The following is a 22,051-nucleotide window of genomic DNA, read 5'->3' as shown; positions in this document are numbered from 1 at the left end:
GCATCTGAACTGTCCAACTGTGTCCAATTTGCAATGCCTGGCCCTACGCAGATTGCTACTGTAAAGCGTGGCAGCTGACAATGAGACCCTTAAATACTTTTCCGAAGTTAAATTCCTCGAACTGACTCTAATGATGGTGTGTAGCGGTGCAGATCAGTCTCATCCTGCCACTCAAACTCAGTCACTTAAATATCGCTTAATGACTAATCAAAACATATTCGTGTAGGCGTCTCACTTCAGAATATCGTGGGTGTTAAGGAGAAAATTACGAAAATGTCTTACGCCTTAAAATGTTTTGAGGTTCTAGTCAAATACTCAATATTTAATATTGGTCTATCTAAGAACAATAGTAGAACGGCGCTTATTTTATTTGTACTTTTCTCTCTGTACTGATAGACGTCAATTGAAAATACATTTCGTTATTCTTTAAAATACGAAAAAAGTTAAACAATATCAAAGCAATTCAAAGGTGACGACTTTGGAGCTGCATTGAACCTAACGCAAAAATCAAATTCGGAACATCCTCCTCCTTTTGTGATCTCTATTAAAGAAAGGGATATTATAGACTAAAGGAGAGAGAGAGAAAAAAATGCTTTTATGTAAGCGAAGGCACCATCCGAAAAGATCATTAATTAACTAAAATTAAAGCCGAAAGAATTTCAGTTGGCGTCCCTTGACGAGAGACGTCTCATTAGTTAAGTAAAAATGAGTCAACCTATGTGTAAGAATAAAAATTTCAAATCTAACATCTAAGAAATAAGGTTCGTTTTTGCTTAACGTAGAGATATTTCTTAGAAGAGGAAGCAATCCATCATCTCGAATGCAGTACTCAGACTTTATTGTTAGCGACAGTAATAACACTGCGTTAGGTCCTTGAGATTGACCGAGATGAAGCATCGATCGGGTAATCTGAATACAAGTTAGTGATCGGACCCGATCATGTTACACAATTAGTGTTCCTGGGAGAACTATGGCCTGAATTTACTTCTAAGTCAATCGATCAACAGGAATATAAACCGGAACTACACATTAATGAACATTTGGTTGGTAAGTAATCTTTTTATTGAGTTGCTTTTATAACAGACAAAAGCAATAAAAGCCAAATTTGATATTAAACGACAAAAAAGCGTTGGATTAGTATTCGTTGAATTTGATGCAGGATGCGTTTTATTTTTAATATTGAGTTATGCGAAGTTCACAGTTGTATCCTTCCTGTTGTTGTGGTGGTATCCAAATTGTAGCCGGTGTCTATTTTATGTTTAATTGCTTTTGTGCAGTGACGATTCGTACCTATATAATACTGTTATTTAGATTTTTATATATTATTGCAAAGTTCGGAGCGTCATTCGGAGGGACTGTTACGTTGGAACAGCTAGATGCCATTACACGAACATAGCGTACAGTAATCTGTACGTTATAAGCTGTCACACTGACAATAAATTGACGCAACAGTTACTGTTATATATTAATTCGTTCGCCTATCGCCGCCGCTTGATCTCTGATAAAGTATACAGACGTACATAATATATATATGTATAAATACTTGTATTGTACTATGTATAAAATAAGACATAGCCAGCATAAATTCCCCTCATTAAATTATACTAGTTTCGTGATTCGTATTGGCCTCGCCTCATTTCATCTCGCTCTCGTGCCTGAACCCTCTCTGATCTTATCCGATTGACGTCTGATTGATTTTTAGGAAGCGCACCTGCGTTCACACACACACTTGTGCACTATACTCATTTTTATGAATAGTCACTGTGAATGAAACAGATCAGGAATATTTTTTTCTTACAACTCATAGCTTTAACCTTTATTTATTATATTTACATAAAACATATTGACGTTTTTCTCTCTTGAAAAACACCAACAAAGAGATTATCCAGCGCAGCAGCCGTTAGCCTATTTGCATCTTAACAGCCTTTCTCATCTGCAGGACGTGCAAGTGCCAAGTAATTCTGCAATTAGTGTAAAATCCACATTTAAATGCTAATTTCATCATCAGGCGCTCACTATAAAGAAATATAATGCACTGTAATAAATATCGCTCGTAAAGATCAAACGAGTCTCACTCATACCGAGAGGAAACATACCATCCATCTCAACCTTCACAAAAAAATAATGTATTTCTTCAAGAAATTATGTGTATCTAAATGTCCCACTACTGAGCAAATGCCTTCTCTAGAGGTTACACGTGACCGTGATCGTAAAAGCCTCATTACAGGATATAGCAAGCTGAGTTTCAATGTGATTCGTTTGTGTAAATAATAAATTATATTCTTCGTAGTCGACGCCGATGACAAACAACGACATTGATTACATTCTGATGCAACGTGCACCGACGTGTTTGGTCACGTGGATTATTTTACACAAAAGTTTATAAAGATGTAAAACAAAAAATATTAATATATAAATCTATGACCATGTAAAGATACTATCATGCAAATGTGTATTATTATCAGGAAATAATTGAATATTGCACCACAGTTTACTTAGTTTTTGAAGTCAGAATCAATTGCCACTTAAATTATTACGTAGAAAATAAAGAAATTGTAAAAAACATCATGTCACATTTCTTAGGCTCACGCGCTGCAATTGAACGAGTGCGGATTTTATTTACTTACTACTTATTCATCTAATTCATTACGATTAATTGTATGAGATTTAAGTCAATATATGACAAAATCTCAGCAAAATAATATCTTTCGACGAATTAGATCGGTATTTTGGAAAACGAAGCTTTAAACCGTTTCAATTAAAACGGTGGGTCCGGCAATTTAGAGAAATACCACCCATATCCGTCCGTGTAATTAAAATGCCTATAGTACACTTGATGAAATGTCGAGATAATCAATTGAAAAATAGAGAATGATTTGAAAATATTTGCAGTTATTTGAGTTGGAACACGGCTAAACCTTATACTTTAACTTTGGTAGACTTATACTCAGTTCCGTGTGATTACTAATAATTTACAAAATCCTCTATTGAGGGACTGAGAAGTACCGTGTTACCCTCATAAAGAAAATTGTTCACGCAAGTATGTGATAATCAATTCGAACGCTTCTCAGCCCCGCGATCAGATCATTCACTACGTAAAGAGGTCAGAAGAGGTTTACCCACAGTGACAAATTCCATTATACTCTGCATCTTTAATCTAGAATGTATTCACTCGATGTCGAATAGTAGTTTGGTTTTCATAAAAATATTTCAACAGATTCACCGTTTTTGTAAGAATTTTAGGGGCGTCGAGAATCTCCCAAAGTAAATTATAATTCGCAAGATCAAAGGCACGACTAAGGTTGAGATAACACGCGTAGACCGACATGCCTCTGTCGGCGTAGTGGTTTACGGTTGCCTTTCAAAATGAAACTCTAATAAAGATTAAAATATTCATTAAAACTTTAATGAGGTGAATAATTATGATAACCCTACGAAAGAAATGTATACAAATGATATCTGCGTAGGATATTAGCACGAATCCTAGCAGCATTGAACCGCAATTCCGATACTCTGAAATATTAAATCAAAAACCAGCTATTGAATCAAAGTCAAAGTTCGTTTCAATAAATACTATCTACAAAGTAAAGAAAATATGTCAATTATTCTTTAAATATAATTCAAGTCTAAAACATTTATTTTATCTTCACACCGACATGAGTTTGCTTGCAGTATGAAAATTGATAAAATATTACCAATGAAATCAGTGAAACGAATTTTCTGCTACAAGCAATGATATTTTTTATGGCATAAAACTCATGCCTTGTCATGAAAAAGTCATTAAATCTTCTCGTTTTCGACTTGTCGACTTTCTTTAATATTATATAAAAGAAATATCGAATCACTAACATTAGTATTTGTATAACGATACCAAATTTGATTGATTGAGAACACTCTGCTGCCATTTGCGTGATAGATATATCTGCAATGTAAGCGCAAAAATGTGTTTATTTACGACATCACTAAAATTGACAGTGTTTCTCTAATATATTGCGCATGTATTATATATTTAAACCTTCCTCATAAATCAATCTATCTATTGAAAAAAACGCATCAAAATCCGTTGTGTAATTTTAAAGATCTAAACATAGGGACAGACACCAGTAAGCGACTTTGTTTTATATTATGTAATGATACCTACGCGCCTACATGCCTGTCTACTCGTATGGAGCATGTGCTCCAAGTTTCACAGTTTACGAGTACAATTTACAATACATATTGTAAATTGTAATCTAACAAAATATTATGAACAAAATTACATTTATATTCTTATATAATTATGTTTAAAAACTAAAACCGACTACGGAAAAGCTCAAAACATTTTTACATATAAATTTAAAAACTGTTTCCGACCGACTGGCCGACTGAGACCGACTTTTGTTCTGCATACATTTTGGTATTCCTTTTATTTTGAACTTATATTATGAAGTGTATAGAGAAGGTTAAGATAAAAATAAATAAATTTATAAAATCTGTTTTTGATAACACTCTCAAATGACATTTGATACTAAACTTTACTTGGTGCTAGGGCTTTGTGCAAACCTGTCTGGATAGGTACCACTCACTCATCAGATATTCTACCGCCAAACAGCAATACTCAGTATTGTTGTGTTCCAGTTTGAAGGGTGAGTGAACTAGTATAACTACAGGCACAAGGGACGTAACTTCTTAGTTCCCAAGGTTGGTGGCGCATTGGTGATGTAAGGAATGGTTATTATTTCTTACAACGCCATTGTCAATGGGCTGTGGTGACCACTTACCATCAGGCGGACCATTCGCTCGTCCGCTTGCCGATATCATAAAAAAAATACAATTTTATTTATTTGTTGTTGCTTGGGGTAATGTGTCTTCGCGTCCGAAATGCTGTAAAACCTACAAATTAACAGTACCTACAAAACACAGTAATACCTACATTTCACTGCTGGGCTCCTCCAGTCCCTTCAAGGAAAAGGCTTGAAGCCTATTTTACGACGCTGCTCCAATGCGGGTTGGTAGAATACATGTAACAGAATTTAATTGAAATTAGACACAAGCAGGTTTATTCACGATATTGTTTTTTAATAGAAATTGAAATTCAGTATTGCTTGCCTGGGTTTGAACACACAATCATCGATTAAAATACATGCGTTCTAAAGACTGGCCCATCTCAGTTCTAGAAACCGTAGTTATAGTAAAAATATCCTTAGAAATAGGAAGTATCTCTCAAGTCTCATCGTGCGTCCTTATCACACAAATTAAGGTAATCTCTTAATACTCCGCAAAAAAAGTCTATATAATTAGTATTATTATTTTAATTTGTAGATCTAAACGGAACATCAATAGTTCAATCCTGAGTAGAGAGATCCATGAACCTCAATTGCGTCTCGCAAATTAATTATTGAATTATTACCCGGCAGAGATATTTCTGAAGGGTACTTTATTAAGTACAATGAAATGACTATTACTCGAATTTATTCATAAAACGTTGAAGGTCTTTCTTCTTATTCCATATTAGAAGGGATGACTCAACAAACGTCACTTATATTGAAGGTGACATAGAACTGTCGAATTAAAATTTGAACGAGTAGCATATGAACATTATCAAATTAAATAATTTATTGGAATTTCCTTTTTTTAAGATTACGGTTTACATAATTAATTAAACTGACAGCTGACACCGGCTTGGAATATAGCTAACCTTTTTCACCAATCATATACAATTAAATTCACACATTGTGTATAGGAACCAACGAATAGTCAGCTCAGAGCTCCTCTATCATCTTCATACGTGATGTACAACATGTGACATTTCCCACTATCTCCATATATTACACAGTCGTTCCGTCTAAGCTTTGCAATAAACACGATGCATCGTCAAGGGCGCCGGCGTACGTGACTCGTGGCTTATTACCGAGTGTTGCGCGCAATAATGCGAAGTGCACTGCCTCTGTAGCTGTGACTCTACGAATACGATGCGATATGGAGATGGATCTCTTTACATTGCCTTATACGAGAAATTGTTATACGAACAACACATCATATAACGTCAGCCACCTGGCTCCAGACGGAGGACGGCCGTGACATGGATACTTCTGAATAGTTTCGTTCCAATATTTAAATAACTTAATTCTATTCCCGCTGTCGAAAGGCCAAAGTGATATTTACCGTTTTATTTGAATATTATTCAGGAGCCATTTTTTTAGTGTTGTCTTTCTTTTCCCGCAACTATGAAAACAAGAGACCCACTTTATAACTGGACCTGTAAATAGATCTCATAGGGAAAATATTTCCCGGGAAATAGAATACTTTATATTATACAGTGCCGATATTTATGCAAACGTTGTTAGATGTACAAATAATAATCTTGCTTCATAAGTTGTGTACTCAATTGGGTTTGTACATAACCATATACCACAAGACAGCAAATATTTATTTAAATAATGTACTCTGGCCTTTATACAAATATTTGTACTTCAGGTTCATTCTCATAATATTTAGTGTAAAAATAACCAAATGTGTTTAATTTAAACAAATTTGTGTCGTTTTGTTTTTTAAAAATAAGGATAAGTAAATGATTATATACGTAGGTAAAGAAAATGCTTGAAGTTAGCATTTAGTGGTTTTGATTCATTGGATAAATAGTCAAAAGTTATGAAATTTAACAAAAACAGTCGAAAAAGAGTAATTACTGAGCGTCTTGTTGCTCCTTTCGTAGAATCCCCAATCCCTGTAGTAACTTTAAATTCAAATTAAACCTGTAAAATGCCAATTAATGAATGTTTGTGAATCAATTTGTGTCAATTTGAACACGGCTTATAATACACACTGATTGTGGTTTTTTTTCATTTGATCTCTCTTAGAACGAGATGTCTTCAATTAAGAGCTCACCACGCTCTATAAAACAGCCCCTCTTTTCTTGTAATTAGTTGTGGATAAAAAGTGTTTCTAAGATATTCAATGTTTTCAAAGTTATTAATGCTCGATGCTAAAATTGTCTACAAACTTACAAACATAAACATACAACAACAACAAATAAAGAACTTAAATGAAATCTTCGATACGTTCACAAAAAATCTTTTGCTGGAACAAATTTGTTTTAAAGAACTTTGATGTGAAGACGATCGTACGAAATCGAAATATTAATTATAATATTAATAAATTTATTTAGGTAACAAGTGTGACAGCTCCACGGCCGGACCCTTAGGAAATAATTGTAAATTTTGTCATTAGATTATATTTATTAAGCCTACAAATTAACTTCACTCGGTAAGGAGTTTAACAGTTTTTTTTTCGGTAGCTCTCGAATACTAATTAATTAACGGAAGGCTCCCCTGTTAGGAGGAGACTGTTACTTAAAGTGGCAGGCCTGATCGAATCTACAGAGGAGCTCTCGGACATTCCTTACAAATCTCTGTAAATATTTCCTCTCAAAAACTATGCTTCGAGAATTCCCAAGTGTGTTATGTCCATCTGTAACGTACACGTGCATCGCAGGACGTACATAGAACATTTGTGAAAATATTCTTACAAAGATAGCGTAATAACATAAAGCATATTTTTAAACTTAAATTTATACAAATATTCCAAGAAATAATGTATAACATACACCCATACGAATACATAAAAGTCCCAGATTCAAGTCCTGGGTTGGCCAGTAAAATATATCGATAGAAGTATTATTGCTGTCAAATCATTTTCAGTACCAGCTCGGGGTTAGGAAGTAAACATTAATACAGTGCTCTAGCAGTAAATATTGTTTCACTCGGGTAGCACGATGGCGCCTGATAAGCGTTCAACAACGGATTTTAACAGTAATGGGACAGCGAATTTATTTACTTTTGTGTACTTTGTGTGTGCGTGTGTGTAGGTGTGTTTGCACAAAAAATATATGGAAAAAATCAAAAACAAAATATACTTTATTAGAAGATTACAAACACTTTTGAATCGTCCGATTTTCCAGTTCGCAATGTAGATTGTACAAAGAAGAATCGGCAAAAACACTCAGTAGTTACTTTATTTATATCAACATTTAAAATGCAGCAAAGCGGAGAGCAAAATAAATCAGTTTAATAATAATCAAAGCAATCTACGCATCAAAATCCGTTGCGTAGTTTTAAAGATGCATATGATTTATGCATATATAGGAACAGACAGACAGTGGGAAGCGCCTTTGTTTTATGCTATGTAGTAATATAATCTTGTGTTGATTAATATGCTTTATTTATTCATATATTTTTTTCAAATAATTTGATTTTATGAATCGGCAAAGTGAAAAATGTATGCGGAATTTCAATAAGAAATGGGTACCTTGCCCCGAGAACGGTTTATTATTACTGTTGTAAATGTTGATAAAAGCATTCCGAAGTCTCTAACTCCAATATTATAAATAGACCAATAATATCATCTACGAAGATGGATAAAAGTCTTCGAGATTGTGCTCAGCGGGAAATTATTAATTTAATTATATTCACTGTGTAGTCTGCAAATGTAAAATTCACTACAATTTTGTACGAAAAAAATTTAAATATCTGATGATACAAGAATAATCGGAGTGTACGAGGTGCTCTCAGAGCTGAACAAAGCTCGAATCAAACAACATTAATCGCTGAACAAACCTTCCTTGTCCAATCATTAGGGTTGCAAAGTTCGGGTCCTGAACTCGGAGCAAATATTGGTACAGTGACCATCAAACAATGTTAATTGTATTCTCGTCGTGAAATTTGGAAAACATCATTAAGCAGCAGCGAAAAGTATGGAGTTAATCTTCGTTGACTTCCGTTTAGGACAAATTAGCTATGCTACAATATTTATAGCGTGTGACTGTGTGCCTACTTCATTTGAGAAAAAGAGTTGCTACTGAGTTTCTGGCTGGTTCTTCTCTGTGGACCACAGAGAATCATATTCTCAATCTTCTCACATATTATGTGATGATGATGTGATGTATGCTTATAATAAAAAACAAAGAAAACTTTTATGTATTATAATTTTGTAATATAATTATTATAATAATTTATAATATTGACTTATAATAAAACTATTAAAAAGGGCTTATGAGAGCCTTCTTGAATAAAACCTGTAATTTCCGAACGCTCTCCTCTTAAATACCTTCTCTATTGTAGAGTAGAAAATTTGGAGCCTAATCCACCTCGCTGCTATAATAGGGATTAGTTATATGGGGTAGAATCGGATTAAGATCTGATAAATTCTTGGAAATGTTATCCTTCGCCAAACAAGGGCGAAAAATGAATGAATTATTTATTAGCACAAAAAATAGGACACATGAAAACTCAGTAGTGCTTGTCTAGGTTTGAACCAGCAACAGTCAAATACAATTCAATTGTACAGCAACTAGGCCATCTTAATTCGTCATAATAAAAACCCATTTATCTATAAGCTGACCGTTTAACTTCGGTAGTATTCTATTATCCGTCGCTATTTAATATATTGTTAGAATATGTTTTCGGGATAACATGGAGGTAATTGCTACACTGTTATCTAATCTCACATCAAATGAAAATATAACCACAGATAACAAATATGAACATAATAGCAAAATAATACGAGGCTAAGCGCCGACATCCTGTTACTAAACCACGTTCATTGGCCGCGTGCATCGCGACCGATAAATACTGAATAGAATAGAATAAAACGATTAATTTCGGTATCTACATTCTACAACAGAGCCGCTCAACTGAACTGCCGCTTTCAGATAATACGCAGTCAATGTCGTTATTAAATACATTGTTAAAGCTTATTGACAAAGCATATTCAATGCAGACATTTCAATATCTGCTAGTTTATAAGCGTTCCAATCTAACTTCAAGCACAAAGTCAATAAATCAAAAATACTTCACATTTTTATATTCTTCTGCTGCATCCGATACAATTTGTATCGCAATGACCACTCAGATTAGGGCCAAATTACTTCATTCGACTGTGATCGAAGTACAAGCTGCACTTAGTATCCCAACAAAAATCTCGATCAAGCAGACACGACTAAACCTTTAGAGCTGCTTACCATTGTTTATATATATAATTGCACTACACACACGCCACATAAACAAATTACAAGAACACCTGAGTATAAAAGGTTATTTACATTTAATTACTTTTCAGTTTCACTATTTCTCATCCAATCGCATACAGAACTCAATCGCATACAGAACCCGCCGTCATTCTTTTATTGTTTTAAAGCTCAGTATCTAATGTTTGGCATGCGAGGCGATACCGTTTTAAAATAAAATAAAAGCACCCACACAACTGCTGCGCCGCCTATTGTGCTGTTCCAGAGGCAACTCACTGCAATAACAAAAACCATATTTTTGTTTAAAAGATAATTTAATGTTGTTTTTCCAGGCTCACATATATATTAATATTATTATTTTTGAAACTAAAATAGTTTTGTCCACGGAGTAATTATTTTTATGCCAATATTATATATTTATATAAATAACTATTCAAAGCCACGCCAGGCTATTACCACCTCTTGCCGTCAGACCAATATTTATTTTAGTTCGTAGCACTAACCGACCAATATTTTGATTAAGTTATTTGCAAACGAATTCAAATATTTGCCACCAAACTTACAATAGAAATAATTACATTTACACTCAAAGTTAATATCGAGTCAAATCAAATCTAAATATATTTTATTACAGCAAGTTTTACGAGCACTTTTTTTATTTAAATTAAATGAAAAAGTGACGCGGGTTCGTGATATAAACGATTTAATTGACTTTAGTAAGGTAGACAAACAAATGGGGAGTCCTACTAGTCCTACCGGTAGAGATAACACATTGAAAACTATTAACAGTTAATTTTTGTATAGCGTGCACGAAAATTAAATGTCTTTTATTTAAGCGGAACATTAAATTTCATTAAAACTATATCTAATCACGCAATATTTACTAACATTAGTCTAGTCTAATCGACAATGTACTCTTAAGACTAATAATCATGTATTTTTCAAATAACTACGTAGTAATCACGACCGCTTGGAATGTAGGTACGGTAGCCAGCCATATTCCCGTTTGCAGCAAGAGAATGTTTTACTTTGTGCAAAAAATGAGCAAATCAAATACTGAAACAAGTAAAAGCAATTATGTTTATTCTCTCTATAAAATAAACTGTTACAAATGGAGTTTGTTGCAGATTAAAACTACTTTCTTTCGATTCTTTGTTATCGAGAATGTAGTAGATGTTTGCGTTTTTCCATTAAGTCGATATAACTTGATTATTTTATAATTATATTTACAATCTGATAATCTATAATTTGAACTGATCGACTTTCGGTTTAAAACGAAGTAATTATTAAAATATAGTCTACTGCAAAGATTATTCTTGAATACAGGAGTAAGAACAAAAACGTGTTTTAGTTGTTGTCATATGTGAACTAAAATCGACTTGAGTCTACGCCGTAGCTTGCGTAGCTTGACTAAACGTAGGGCTTGCGTTTAAGTGAATTAATTGAAGTAGTGTGTGTTGTTGGCAACTCATCTGCTCGTGTATTAAAAATAAATCCTTTTTGGGGAAATTAATTAATTTACTTCTATGATAAAATGTCACAGATAAAAAATACTAAATTATATAGATAACATAAAGTTGAATGATTATGTATACACTTTAATCTCTATGTTCTTTAATTCGTGATAAATGAGTTAGATATTAATATTGAGTTTTAGGAACTCCTTTATGAACCTTAATTCCAAAATTGTTGTACCTATATAATTAATATAATTTTGTAAAATGACAATTCAAAAGAGATTCCCGAATAAAGTATATTTTGAAATATCAGACTATCAAGATACAGAAATAGATTATGAAATACGTGTTATATATATACAGCGCTATATGTCTATGGGCGGTGGTGACCACTTACCATCAGGTGGGACATTGCCTGTCCGCAAAATAATCCCTTCAGATTTTTCGCTATACAAATATTTTTATATTTAACAAATTCAGTCAAAACATTTCGCATGTTTGGTTTCATAATAATAACTCAATGCTATTCTAGAAACCCGCATTAGCTGCGAAGACTTTTACCATGCGAGAAATTAACACAACTTTGCTCCTGTTCTGTAAGTCCTTCTCAGTAGTGAGCCATGCGGGGAATTAACAAGATTTTCCTTTACTATCTGACTCACATAACTTCGTCGTTCAGGGCCTGCGGACACCCAGAGGTATTATCATTAGACGAGTTGCACAGCTGCGAGACTATTTGTACCGTCCGATCCTCAAACTCGACTCGACACGACTGTTTATTAGATTAGCTGACTAATTCATACTGTCTGCGAAGGTAAATTAATTTGAATGTTCAAAATAGCACAATTCTTCAATTAAAGCGAGCAATTAATTCCAGCAGTTAATATATTTTGCCATTAATTAAGTTACGCAATTTCGGCCATATTTGATTTGTGTAACCATTTATTGTTTCTTTTAGTCACATACATACATATGTTCTTAATCAAAATATTCTTTTAACATGGTTTCCAGCTAAAAATTTGCTAAAATTTACCAACTAGATCCAGCAAATAACTCTTTAATTACTTATTTATATAGAGCGTAACGAAAGATCCCAGTTTGTTTAGGGCAATCATTGGCAACTTGAGCGCTGATTGGCTCTAATACGTAACAACAACAAAAGACGAAGTTTAGCCGCTAGCTAATCGGTGCATCCGTCAAATTTAAAACGTTAGTGTGAGCCATTCAACGCTCATAAAGTGATCATTTGCGACCTAAGGAACGTCAGTTTATTGCAATAGTCATAAAAGTAGCTAGACAACTTTCATTAGATTCTAATTAAGAGGTCTTTTGTAATCGTTCTAGGATTTTTGCATTGATCCGATTTGCCGGATTATCCAGCATGCTCATTAAATTTATAAGAACATACTGTATGGAAATGGAAAAATACTAATTCCACGCTGCTGGATCATTTATATGTTATTGTAAAAAGCCTAAACGTTTACGTTTTTTCTAAACTTAGATTTTTTTATTTACGAATTTAAAAGTACACATTATGGAAACATTTTTTTCGGTGTGTCATTGACGTCAAACCTATCCTTACTCAACTTTTATTCATAGGAAGAAGCCTCTCTAAATAAATAAATAAATATTGGACAACATCACATACATTACTCTGGTCCCAATGTAAGTAGCTAAAGCACTTGTATTGTGGAAAATCAGAAGTAACAACGGCACCACATACAACCAGACCCAAGACAACATAGAAATCTAATAAACTTTTTCTACATCGACTCGGCCATGAAAGCCGGTATACACACTTCTCGACCACGGAGGTCGTCGAACGTCGAAGGTCTCTGAGTAGGCAACTGCTTAATTACGCTCTAAGCAACACCACCAATTTAGTACGCTGTCCTCGAATTATTTTAAGCTTTATTTTAACGAGTTCTACTTATTTACGAGTTATTATTTTAAGTACTGTTAATGTATATACGACTTGATTCCACCAAATTAAATAAAGAACCAATGTATCTACAATCCGGGATACAAATAGGTACAACACTAATTCTATTATACGACTAGCTGGAACTATGCCCAAATGTACGAAGTTATAAACTGATACCGTCCCAAACTTTAAACTTTAAAGATCAATCATCAATGGTGTGCTCAATATAAGTACATTGTGAAGAGGATACTTGGCGTTGAAAACATTAAATCCAAATAGGTATACTTTACAAAATAGAAGTACTTTTGAATATTAGTCCTGTTATAGTATCGAATAAATAATAAAGCTTCAACCCGTTCGGAATATAGATTCCACTGAAAAAAATCGACAAGAATCTAAATAGTTACTCTTTACTTAGGTATGGTAATCAAATAATAATAATAATTATGTTTTATTTGGAAAAGTAGTAGCATAATTCGGCGTTCACCAACATCTTAACAAATACTAACTCCAGAGTTTGATGTCATCTTCTGTCTTTTCATTTACATTAAGCAATACACCAAGTTACACATATTTAGCTACATATCAAGATTCGTCAATAATCGTTAAAATAAAAGTTATTAATTAAATACCTAAGCCTCTCCAACTCAGCTTACGTGATATAGAGTGTGTTCAATAATCTTGTTAGATCGTAGCTTACGCGACACTGTGAATGTTATGTTAGCCTAGTATGTATTTCTAGGAATCGGTCGAGTCATGTATAGAGAACTGATTTAAAATTTAGCTGTATGAACCAACCAATCCGTCTCGTACTAAAGGTTGAATTAAATAAAAAAATAGTAAGTTTAATATCAGTTTAATGTCAGAGGTGGCAAACGAGCAGGAGGCTCACCTGATGGAAAGTGACTACCACCGCCCATGGACATCTGCAACACCGGGGGGCTTGCAGGTGCGTTGCCGGCCTTATATTCACGTATTCTGAACCATCTCGAATTTATGTAAAAGCTTGTAAAAATCTTTAAATATAATTAAACATATTTACTCTCGACATACGTTTTATTAAAAAAAAGAACAAAAATCCCTACATACGAATTACGAATTCACGATTATATTTACCTCGATGTGACGAATAGCGATATAAGCCGTTTTTCAAACCATACCAAAGCATATTGACAAATTACAAACATTGCTCGTTTACTAAACATATTTACTAAGTTAAAAATATATTTTTTCATCAAACGATTGAAACATATTTTTTGTTACAGTTCTGAGCCAACTAAAAAATCTTTGCTACGACTCAAAATTGTAAATAGCTATTTATTTATGTCTAGGAGATCTAAAAAAACGTTTTAAGCGCGTTGGTCACGCGAAGTTGACGATTGAGGAGGACAATACTGGAAAAAATAAACAACATAATTTACGCGCCACGTACGTTATACATTGATGTCACTGTGCCGGAAAAACAATTCGATCTATTGTCAACATCTGTATACTCTATTCCAATGAGAATAGGAAAGAACCAAAACAAACCGTACTTTTCAATATCACAAGTGTTTTGTTGATGAGTCCGCTTTATGATTTACTACAAACAGTTCTTGATTATATCTTCATTTTTAATACAACAATATTTCACTTAACTACGTAAATCCACTTTAATTTTACTAAATAACGAAAACACTTTTGCCGACATTCAAATCGCCATTTTTCGATGAACAAACAATTAAAATGGAGACCTCACTAAGGATGTTCGCTAAACGAATGGAGAATGAATAAATATATACAGATAAAAAATATATTATTTTAGTTTTAATATACATTTTAGATTTTTAAATATATATTTATTTAATTTGTTATATTATGGAATATGAAATATTTGTAAAAAAAATGTAGAAAGTTACATAATGTTCGATAAAAATGTTATTATTTTATATAGTAAAGTTAAAAAAATTAAAAGAATTATAATATTCATTTTTAGTTTTATGCAAAGCAACACTTAATTTATAGTTTTGAAAATAAAACAAGAGTTTAATATTAGACTCTGATCTTTCATATCACGTGCACGGTGACTACGATGATTGAAGTTTAAGATAAGATGTTATTTTTAATTACATTTTGTTTTTTTTGAATATCTACCTTACCTGCAGTTTACATAAAATGTATTTAAAATATAACATAAAATTACGTTAACCCAATAAAATATATCGTTCGTTGGCATTCATTACCCATTCACTCAATAATTTTCTCCTCACTAGTGTAACTCAAATGTCGTGTCAACTCAAGGTCAAAGTTGTTTATTTACATTCTTTCCTATTCCCATTGGAATAGAGTCTACTAAGTCTTATTCCATCACGCTGTTATAATGCGGGTTGGATACACATATGTTTCCTCTAAGGTGTATTCTTCGTCGAGCACGATATTAATTTAAGCAGAAACTGAACCAGCAATATTCAGTTAAAATTCACATATCGTAAACACTGAGCCATCCCGACTTAAATTAAATTTTTAAATTAGTTGTAACATAAAGTTACTCTGGTCCTTTTCTGTTTACTCATTAATATCAGACAGGACTCGTTTGATACAGAACTTTTTCTGGTCAGGATTTTAGAGTAGTTTTTATAAGGATATATTTTGCATATTTTTCTCTGGAAAATGAGGGACTCAAATAAATGCGACGAGATTTATTTGACAAGAGTTTAAAATAGTCAATTACAAACAACTCCAGACATAATTTTTTGTTCAAAAGAAAACACGCTATTATTCATTAATACAATAAACATTAATTAAAATTCTTTAATTGTGCGACAGTTGACGACAGCGTTTTGTTTTTCATAATAACGTAAACGTTACAAATGAAAAGAATATTTTTGTAAAAGTTAATGACGTTAAAAAGCAATTACGTTTTGAAAAAATAACAGTCACGGAAGTGGATGTAGCTCTCAAGTGTTGCTCGTAAATTATTCCGAACAGCGGGAGACGTCGGACGAGTTCGTTTCCTTCGTCCTGATGAATCGTCCATTGTCTCGTTTTATTGTACCTTATCTATTATTTAGACCATATGTTTTATATTTTCATAAAAGTGTGTAGAGGTTAGTTTTACGTTTGAAACGGAAGGTAGGCCAGAATAGCGAGAGAATTGTTGTGTTGTTATAAACAATATTTATATAGATTAACCACCCTGCTCAAATTCAACAATAACTATAATCGTTCATTGTTTATACATCGTTATTTTTACAAAATTCCAATCATATTTAATGTTGGCAGACGGTACATGTAGAAATCATATCAAGAAATAACATTGAAATAAAATTTATAAACAACTTAAATAAATATAAGTTTATTCTTAATTATATGCGCGTTGGTCGCAGCGCATAGTTTAATTTAACACGATCAATGGTGTAGTAGCCTCATAACCCAGCAGGGCTATAAGCAGGCCTGCAGTTCTCGAGGTCATGAGTTCACGGCTCAGATTGAGTCTAAATAGTTCTATGGTCTTTACGGCTAGCTATGAGGATATACTTTCATTAGAACCCTGAAGTTTAGAAGTTGAAAATGTTTACATCCCCGTCCAGCATCTAAACTGTTTCTGGTCTTGTTGACTTTGCTGGCTGATCGGACTATTATAGGAATTTTAGACAAAAATCAGTTTATCCTGATTTATAATTTAACAAAAAGTCAAAGTCAAACTTAAAGACAAAAGTCTAATCTAAAAAATAAGGAATATCAAGTACAAATTACTTTGATATATGTAATTTGAATAAATACTTAATCAGCTTTTGCTTTGAGCGGCCCGCCTGCGCCGCGCGGCCAGCGTACGACACGCTCACTTGTTATCCTACCGCTAATCAGCAATGCCTTGTACTGCGGTGTAATTATAAGTAAAAGGGATATGATATCTTAGATCCAGTAACTATCAGTTAATCGCTATTTTACTTGTTAATGTAAAAATTTATATAGAACTTATAACTTTAAAATTACACGCAAATATCGCGCTGTGTAAAGTATAAATCAATCACCTTGCTTATTATATCGGGGGTATTCGGGTTATTATAGGAGGAACCTTTACAAAAGTCACCGTTGTCGTCACCTAAATCGAACCTCGCCTAATAGGATATTTAACTAATAATAAAGAGTAATGTTACAATTGACATCAAACCCCTTGTAAAACTTACGTTATTTGATTAAGTAAATTTATTTTAGATCAAAACAGTAACAAGTGTTATAAAAAAAATTCAAAAAGTTCAGGTCTCGCTTGCATATATAACCGTAACCGTATACAAAATGTATTTGGATTTAAAGCCGAGCTAGCGAAGTAACGACTGAAAACCTCACAGGACCTGCGAGCGGAGATACGAGCGCGCCGCAACTGTGTCGTCTAACATCTGTTATATGTCTGAAACTAGAACTAGAACGCCTAAAGCTGACACTGCAGTCCAGCAATGCCATTCTGTGAAAAAAAAAGTTTTTTTTTTACACGGCACCAGATGAATCATATTCATTAATAATTGTAATGATTTTCTTATATTTATAAACCCAATGCAATCAAGAGTCGGATTACGATAATCCACCTCTAGATGGACAAGGAAATCTTCCTCAAACACTATGTTAATATAACATAGTGTATATATACAATGATCTTTTTTTCTCTTATCTCGAGAGTTGAGACAAAATACAATGTCTCTGTAATAACAAAAGCTTTTGTTTTCTAAACAGTATGAAGTTATATTTAAAGAAATATAGAATGAGAAAGTAAACTTTGCCTTTCTGTTACGCTTTCACGCCTGAGCCACTGAACCGAATCTGATGAAATTTGGTAATTTTTGGTATCGAAAACTTACGACCACGCCTCTAAACCGGAGGCAAAGCCGCGGACGGAAACAAGTTAAACATAATGCTATAATTAATTTTTTTTATTACATGTATATAAGACAATGCTTACGAAGAGGATTATCAATCGGCAAATCGTTGAAAATCATATCGTAACGTCCATAGCAGACGATTACTCGACCAGCGACCAATAAGTGTTCAGTATTCATTGATATAAGTTAAACTGACTTCGTTACTAAAATTTATCAACTTGTCAATCCTGATGTGACTTAAACTAAGTTAACTTGTGTAGCATTTAAAACGTATCACAGATACAATGTCTCGGAAAATTTATGACTTAAACTCCTCGCTCAAACTTCGCTCCCCGTCAATTTAAATTAAGAAACGGTACTTCCGTCAGGCTACCCAAAAATCTCTCAAGATTTTAATTAAATGGCAAATAATAAGCGCGTGAAATTCATAAAATTAAAGGTACATTGTCATTATGCGTTGTTTTTTTTATTAAAATCCCCCGTGACGTTACTTACAGCGCGGCTTCAACGGGTCGTTTTGTTTGTAACAATAAGGAAGTGGCAGGCGAGCACGTTATTTAAAACACAAAGATGAGGATGCTTAGTATATATTTCGGCCTTGGCATACTTATTAGTATCTTTATTAAATTATACTTTATTCGAACTCCATAATATACCTAGTACATAAAGAATGCTCGTAAGTACTTACGGTATTAGCGTGCAAAAATAAATACTATCTATGAGAAGCCGTCTATTATTATTGTCGCTTGCAGTCAAATGGTGATGATGTCAGCTTATAGCATAAAAACACGTCTTCGATTTCACGAGAAGAGAACGAATGGTAATTCGAGCTCGAGCAATTTCGTTTATTCAACGAGGAAATGACGATAATGACGTCAGCGTCTCGATCGCTAATAATTCTTAAGATTTTTCCGTTCGCTGAAAGGCTTTTTATGTATATAAAATCTCTCTATTATTACAAACTCGAGTCAAAACGAGTACATTAAATAAAATTAGAGCTCACCTTTCCAGTAAATCAGTTAATTTTTTAACTAAGCTTTTAGTTACCAGTTAAAAGTTCCGCATTAGTCCTAACGTCGGCCACGTTTTGACGTGTTTGTTTGCAAACTTCTAGTCCGATGGGACAACCGAAGTGATACTGAAATACATGATGTCTTGGCTTGGTCAGGGATTTGATCGCTGATCCTCGAGCTCTGGTCGAGCCTTGTTACAAGATAGACAAACGAGACAGCCGTATGATTTAAGTACATATGTTCAAATTGAATACATTAGAGAATGAATCAATCAGAAACATACTATGCACATCAGACTCATTTGCTAGCTCACCTACCTATTTCATATACAATATCTTATATACAAAACTCGGATCATATGTTGTGTGGAACGGATCAGATGCTGTGCGGAACTTAACCTCGAGTCTGATAAATTTAAATGTTCTGTAACTTTTTTAACAGATTCACTATTTATTATTATAAGTTCTTATTTTAATTCATCGTTTTTGTTCATTTATCTTTGTATCACGCATGAATGCTGTGTGGCAGTATCATTTACTTCCAACCTATAATACAACTACGGCTACGAACAAAATAAACGTCACGAGAAATACAATAAAGTGGGGATATTACGAGAATCCGGAGAATACACGTTTCAGTCGCGTTATCAGCGCGCGTTTCGTCGCCACCGGACTTAGATAACGAGCGCCGAACCTCAGGAACTAACAATCTATAAAGTATTATGAAACTCGAATCATACATTACGTCAATTATTTCGAGAGGTGATAACATTCAATTTATGCTCTCAGACTAAGTTACTCCGTGCGTCTCAACTACGGACGACGCTTATACATTTATGTCAAGTATAATCTAATCCAATAAAATAAAATAATAATTATTACAATGTATAATATTTATATTCGGAATATATTTAAATTTGCATTTATCGTGAAGGAAACATAAGTAAAGTACTCAAAAAAAGCAATATCGTTAGACATGGACAGCTATTGGTGGTTGCGTGAGATATTTTCCGAAAGCGCAAGCTGGCCTCCGTGTCCGAGATCGTATCGTTGATGACGTCAATATACTGGTACAGAGACGTGAAAACGCTAGTCGCACCAGCTGGTGGTGTTTCGCTGTTCTGTGCACATTGCACTGGACCCATCGATGTGACCCCCACCTGAATAAAAACATCAATTTATAAAAAATATATTCCTTAAGAGAGAAAACTACTGGAAATTACCATCAAGCAATTATCATTTACGAAATATGAACGGATACGTATAATAAGTGCGCGTAGTTTCCATTTTTATTTTAATAGAATAATGATACAAAAAACAAAACGGAATAGTTGGGCGTCTTTCTATGTCCGTTTAATAATTAAAGCAGATCTAAAGAAAAATATCCTAATAGAGTAAATTTAATTAAAAGAAAATAAAAAATAAATAAACACATATTTTTTTAAAGATATTAAAGTATACCGGCACGCCTTTATACAACACGGGCCCGCCAGAGTCCCCGGAACAGACGCCACGCGGCATTCCAACTTTAGCGACGCCGCACACGCAGTAAATCCACTCGTTCCGCTCACATCCCACCAAGCGCAGCTCCACCGAGTACAACTCTTCGCCCAACACCGCCCTCTCCGTGCGACCGAAGCCGAGCACCTATATTTTTACAAACTTTTATTTAACTCCTGTTGACTTGTTTTCAGTCAGTCAGTCAGTACAGTCGATTGTGCTGAGATTTGTGAAACACCCTTCGTGCCGAAGATAATACGGATATAGTATCTAAATTCTAAAAATAATAACTATTTCCTACTGTTGTCTATTACCTTCACTTCCTTGTCATGCAAATCGAGCGCATTGTTTGATCGCAAGCTAGAGAGTATGCTGGGATTAGAAGTGAGTCTCATTTCATCTCGCGTACGCACCAAACCGACATCGTTTTGTAAGACGGTCACATCCAGGCCCCGACCTTCATCCTTCTGCACGACTACATATCTAATAAATTAAGACAATACTGATATTTATTCCTTTCTCTGAATAATAATTAACGAATTTGTTAATAAGAATGGTTGGTATAACAATGGTTAATTACAGTACTAATGAAACTTCAATATTACATATATTATATTCATCACAAATGAGTGTAATGAAAATTCAAATCGATTATAACTTACTTAGGGTGCTTGTAAAGAAAATGAACAGCTGTTACATTCCCGTCGTTAGAAGCCGGCCTGCGCGTATTGTACTTGACGTAAGCGAGACGCGGTGTCACACAGTGGGCTGCTGTGAGGACCCAGTGTGGAGTGACGATAGTTGCAGTGCAGCGAACTGACCAGTAACTATCCAAAAGAGCGCACACTGCATTGAAATTCTTTAAATCGGCTGCGGAACCCCCAAACACACGTCGCGCGGAAGCACCGCCACGGGTCGGCTCTGGGTCCATATCCCGAAAAAATATATGTCTCGTTCCATTGTGTACCGTCACCTGAAATTCGTTACCGTTTTTTACTTTGTCTGTATCAAAAGAAGGTGACTCATCTTCTGGCAGCAACATCATTGAAATTCCTAAAAATTTCAAAGCAATAATTACTGCTAGACCTAAAAACATTTTCATTTTTATATAATTGTTTGTATTCATCTATCAAAATGATTGCGTCAAAAATTACTTAATACGTCATGGATTATTGACACAAAGAAGATTTTATATTCTTTCATTTTGATTGTATAAACGATTAGAAACTTTTCTTATAACTTTATAAAAACTCATATAAGCTTTAGTTTTTTAACAAGTCAATATTTTAATTCCCAGTA

The 22,051-nt window shown here is 33.9% G+C and overlaps 2 protein-coding genes across 2 annotated transcripts in view; one reads left to right on the top strand and one right to left on the bottom strand.

The window, feature by feature from the left end:
* The window catches only part of LOC125069701 (chymotrypsin BII-like), a 139,194-nt gene extending 117,346 nt beyond the window's left edge, over positions 1-21,848 (bottom strand). The window contains exons 1-4 of the mRNA XM_047679252.1: positions 21,415-21,848; positions 21,067-21,235; positions 20,714-20,899; positions 20,273-20,412 (exon numbers count right to left, since the gene is read on the bottom strand). Of these exons, the coding sequence (XP_047535208.1) occupies positions 20,273-20,412; positions 20,714-20,899; positions 21,067-21,235; positions 21,415-21,848 (929 nt within the window). The remainder of the gene's footprint in view (positions 1-20,272; positions 20,413-20,713; positions 20,900-21,066; positions 21,236-21,414) is intronic.
* Positions 1-22,051, top strand: part of LOC125073408 (FMRFamide receptor-like) — a 77,898-nt gene that overhangs the window by 53,924 nt on the left and 1,923 nt on the right. The gene's annotated exons all lie outside the window — the stretch shown is intronic.

The sequence above is a fragment of the Vanessa atalanta genome, chromosome 2, assembly GCF_905147765.1.
Source record: "Vanessa atalanta chromosome 2, ilVanAtal1.2, whole genome shotgun sequence".
Lineage (NCBI taxonomy): Eukaryota > Metazoa > Arthropoda > Insecta > Lepidoptera > Nymphalidae > Vanessa > Vanessa atalanta.
This window is presented reverse-complemented; position numbering and strand designations above follow the sequence as displayed.